The sequence below is a fragment of the Somniosus microcephalus genome, unplaced genomic scaffold (assembly GCF_052327205.1).
Source record: "Somniosus microcephalus isolate GS21.2 unplaced genomic scaffold, FLI_Smic_1.0 unresolved_chr8, whole genome shotgun sequence".
In the NCBI taxonomy this organism is placed as follows: Eukaryota; Metazoa; Chordata; class Chondrichthyes; order Squaliformes; family Somniosidae; genus Somniosus; species Somniosus microcephalus.
This window is the reverse complement of record NW_028225186.1, coordinates 30,965,317-30,969,912: the sequence shown is the minus strand read 5'-3', so window position 1 is coordinate 30,969,912 and position 4,596 is coordinate 30,965,317. Positions and strand designations below refer to the sequence as shown.

Genomic DNA, 4,596 nt, shown 5'->3' with positions numbered 1-4,596 from the left:
CAAACACACGGAACAGCCATGGGGACCAAATTCGCACCCCAATACGCAAACATCTTCATGCACAAGTTCGAGCAAGACTTCTTCGCTGCACAGGATCTCCAACCAACGCTATACACCAGATACATCGACGACATTTTCTTCCTATGGACCCACGGCGAAGAATCACTGAAAAGACTTCACGTATAACATCAACAAGTTCCATCCCACCATCAAACTCACTATGGACTACTCCTCAGAATTAGTCTCATTCCTGGACACACGAATCTCCATCAAAGACGGACACCTCAGCACTTCACTCTACCACAAGCCCACGGACAACCTCACGATGCTTCACTTCTACAGCTTCCACCCTAACCACGTTAAAGAAGCCATCCCCTATGGACAAGCCCTGCGAATACACAGGATCTGCTCAGACGAGGAGGAACGCGATGGACACCTACAGACACTGAAAGACGCCCTTGTAAGAACGGGATATGACGCTCGACTCGTCGATCGACAGTTCCGACGGGCCACAGCGAAAAATCGCATAGACCTCCTCAGAAGACAAACACGGGACACAACCAACAGAGTACTCTTCATCGTCCAGTACTTCCCCGGAGCGGAGAAACTGCGCCATGTACTTCGCAGCCTTCAACATGTCATCGATGACGACGAACACCTCGCTAGGGCCATCCCCACGCCTCCACTACTCGCTTTCAAACAGCCGCCTAACCTCAAACAGACCATCGTTCGCAGCAAATTACCCAGCTTTCAGGAGAACAGCGACCACGACACCACACAACCCTGCCACAGCAACCTCTGCAAGACATGCAAGATCATCAACACAGATACCATCATCACACGTGAGGACACCACCCACCAGGTACATGGTACATACTCATGTGACTCGGCCAACGTTGTCTACCTCATACGTTGCAGGAAAGGATGCCCCGGAGCATGGTGCATCGGCGAGACCATGCAGACACTGCGACAATGGATCAACGGACACCGCGCAACAATCACCAGGCAGGAGTGTTCCCTCCCAGTCGGGGAACACTTCAGCAGTCAAGGACATTCAGCCTCTGATCTAAGAGTATGCATTCTCCAAGGTAGCCTTCGAGACAGACGACAACGCAAAATCCTCGAGCAGAAACTGATAGCCAAGTTCCGCACTCATGAGGACGGCCTCAACCGAGATACATAGATACATAGATACATAGAGATAGGAACAGGAGTAGGCCATTCGGCCCTTCGAGCCTGCTCCGCCATTCAATGAGATCATGGCTGATCTTCGTCTGAGATCATAGCTGATCTTACCAGTTCAGTACCCCGTCCCCGCCTTTTCTCCGTAACCCTTAATCCCCTTAGCCTTCAGAAATATATCCAATTCTCTCTTGAAAATATTTATTGAATTAGCCTTCACAGCCCTCTGTGGCAGGGAATTCCACAGGCTCACCACTCTTTGAGTGAAGAAATTCTTCCTCATCTCTGTTTTAAATGATTTGCCCGCTATTTTTAGACTGTGGCCCCTGGTTCTGTGCTCCCCGGCCATTGGAAACATTCACTCTGAATTCAGCCTGTCCAGGCCTGCCATAATTTTATATGTTTTGATGAGATCCCCTCTCAATCTTCTAAACTCCAGTGAGTACAAGCCCAAACTATTTAATCTCTCTTCGTAGGTCATTCCCGCCATTCCAGGTATCAGCCTGGTGAATCGCCGTTGCACTCTTTCCATGGCAAGAACATCCTTCCGCAGATGGGGCGACCAAAACTGAACACAATACTCCAGATGCGGTCTCACCAGCACCTTGTACAGCTGTAGTAAGGTATCCCTATTCCTATACTCGAACCCCCTTGATATGAAGGCCAACATACCATTTGCCTTCTTAATCGCCTGTTGCACCTGCATGCTCTCCTTCACTGACTGGTGCACAAGAACACTCAGGTCCCTCTGCACTTCCCCATCTCCCAATCTATTGCCATTTAGATAATAATCTACCCTCCTGTTTTTACCCCCAAAGTGGATAACCTCGCATTTATCCACATTATAGTGCATCTGCCACGTATCCGCCCATTCCCCCAACCTGTCCAAATCGCACTGTAGCCTCCTGACATCCTCATCAGAGCCCACCCCTCCTCCTAGTTTAGTGTCGTCAGCGAATTTGGAAATATTGCATCCAATTCCCTGATCCAGATCATTTATATATATTGTGAACAGCTGGGGTCCCAGGACAGATCCTTGCGGCACCCCGCTGGTCACTGCCTGCCACTCCGAAAACGAGCCGTTTATTCCAACTCTCTGTTTTCTATCTGCCAGCCAGTTCTCTATCCACGTTAATACTTTGCCCCCAATCCCATGAGCCTTAATTTTGCATGATAATCTTTTGTGTGGAACCTTATCGAAGGCTTTCTGGAAGTCAAGGTACACCACATCCACTGGCTCTCCCCCATCTATTCTACCAGTTACCTCCTCAAAAAATTCCAGCAGATTAGTCAAACACGATTTACCCTTTGTAAATCCATGTTGACTCTGTCCGATCCTTTCCCCATTTGTCAAGTGCTCCGCTATTTTATCCTTAATAATGGACTCTAGCATTTTGCCCACAACCGATGTAAGGCTTACTGGTCTATAATTCCCTGCTTTCTCTCTACCCCCCTTTTTAAATATTGGGGTAACATTAGCTACCCTCCAATCCACGGGCACTGTTCCCGAGTCAATGGATTTCCGGAAGATGATCCTTAGAGCATCTGCTATCTCCAGGGCCACCTCCTTAAGTACCCTAGGATGTAGTTTATCAGGCCCCGGGGATTTGTCGGCCTTCAGTCCCCTCAACTTACCCAACACCATATCCCTAGAGATACTAATTTCTGTCAGCTCCTCCCTCTCATTAGTCCCTATGTTTGCCGATATTCCTGGGAGGTTATTTGTGTCCTCCTTTGTGAATACAGAACCAAAGTATGAGTTTAATTGGTCTGCCATTTCCTTATTCTCCATTATATATTCTCCCGAATCGGACTGCAAGGGACCGACTTGGGATTTTACCAGTCTTTTCCTCCTGATATACCGATAAAAGCTTTTGCAGTCTGTCTTTATGTTTGCTGCAAGTTTACTTTCGTATTCTATTTTCCCCTTCCTGATTAATCCCTTTGTCCTCTTTTGCTGTATCCTGTACTGCCCCCAATCTTCCGGTCTTGGGTTCATGTCACGCTACATGTAACCCCACCTGATGCAGGGTCATCCAGACTCGAGTCGACATTGGCTTGTTCTCTCGACACAGATGCGGCCGGACCTGCTGTGATTTCCAGCCAAAGAAAAAAAATGTTTTTTGTCTGTTTTTTTGTTTTTCATACAGACCCCAGAATCTGCAATATTTGACCCCTTGTGACCGCATCTCATTGTTCTTTGATGTAATGTTTCCCTGACTGACCTGTTTGGACACCATTCACACCTTTGACTGCTGTGATTATCTCTCTGCCGAGGTGCGATAAATGGCAGTTGGAAAGGTTACCTGTAAACATCTGACATAATTCTCTGACTATATAAGCTGTGTCTTTATGCATTTCTCCACTTCACCTGAAGAAGGAGCAGCGCTCCGAAAGCTTGTGATTTCAAATAAAGCTGTTGGACTATAACCTGGTGTTGTGTGACTTCTTACATTTGTCCACCCCAGTCCAACTCCGGCATCTCCACACCGTTGTAGACCTGATCACAGATGGAGACGAGACAGGCTACAGGGAGGAGGTAAGAGCCCTAGGGGAATGGTGCATGTACAGCAAACTCTCCCTCAACATCAGCAAAACAAAGGAGATTATCGTGGATTATAACAAGCGGCAGGGGGAGGGACACACCCCAATCTACATCGAAGGGGCTGAGGTGGAGAGGGTCAGCAGCTTCAAATTCCTGGGTGTATTCATTATTGAGGACTTAAGGTGGTCCCATCACATCGACGTTGTAACCAAGAAGGAATGCCAACGCCTGTTCTTCCTCAGGAGACGGAAGAAATTTGGAATGGCCCCCCAGATTCTCACCAACTTCTACCGGTGCACCATCGAGAGTATCCTGTCCGGTTTGCATCACTACCTGGTATGGCAACTGCACCGCCACAGACCGCGAGGCTCTACAGATGGTAGTGAAAGCTGCACAACACACTATAGGTATTAAACTACCCGCTGTGCAGGATATCTACCCGAGAGGTGCCGGGGGAAGGCCCTGAGAATCATTAAAAACGTGAGTCACCCCAGCCACAACCTCTTTGTCCTGCTCCCGTCTGGTAAGAGATACTGAAGCATACGGTCTCGTACCAACAGGTTTCGAAACAGCTTCTACCCACAGGCCATAAGATACATGAACGATTAATTTATTATTATTTATTACTGTTGTTTTATTTATTATTACTGTCTTTCTATTAGTATTTCTATTAGTATTTTTATCATTGTATGCCATATTTATTCCAATGTTGAGAGAACTCGTAAAAATCAACATTTCATTGTGCAGTACACAAGTCTGCTGCATATATGACAAATAAAATTGAATTGAATTGAATTGAGCACACGGAAACTGACACAATGAAAACACACCTGACCGAATACACACACACTGACCCGCTGACCTCAAAC

At 47.1% G+C, this 4,596-nt stretch overlaps 1 protein-coding gene across 1 annotated transcript; it reads left to right on the top strand.

Moving 5' to 3' along the window:
- Positions 1–205: 205 nt before the first annotated feature.
- On the top strand, positions 206–3,197 carry LOC147085788 (uncharacterized). Its single transcript, XM_085979117.1, has 2 exons — positions 206–1,176; positions 3,170–3,197. The coding sequence occupies exons 1-2, from the start codon at positions 221–223 to the stop codon at positions 3,195–3,197; spliced, it is 984 nt and encodes a 327-aa protein (XP_085835243.1). The 5' UTR covers positions 206–220.
- Positions 3,198–4,596: the final 1,399 nt, after the last annotated feature.

Bases quoted from the DNA above. Each gene is read 5' to 3' on its own strand.
- LOC147085788 (XM_085979117.1), top strand. From the start codon at position 221: ATGGACTACTCCTCAGAATTAGTCTCATTCCTGGACACACGAATCTCC. The intron at 1,177-3,169 runs TACATAGATACA...CCAATCTTCCGG, and splicing joins GAGGACGGCCTCAACCGAGA to TCTTGGGTTCATGTCACGCT.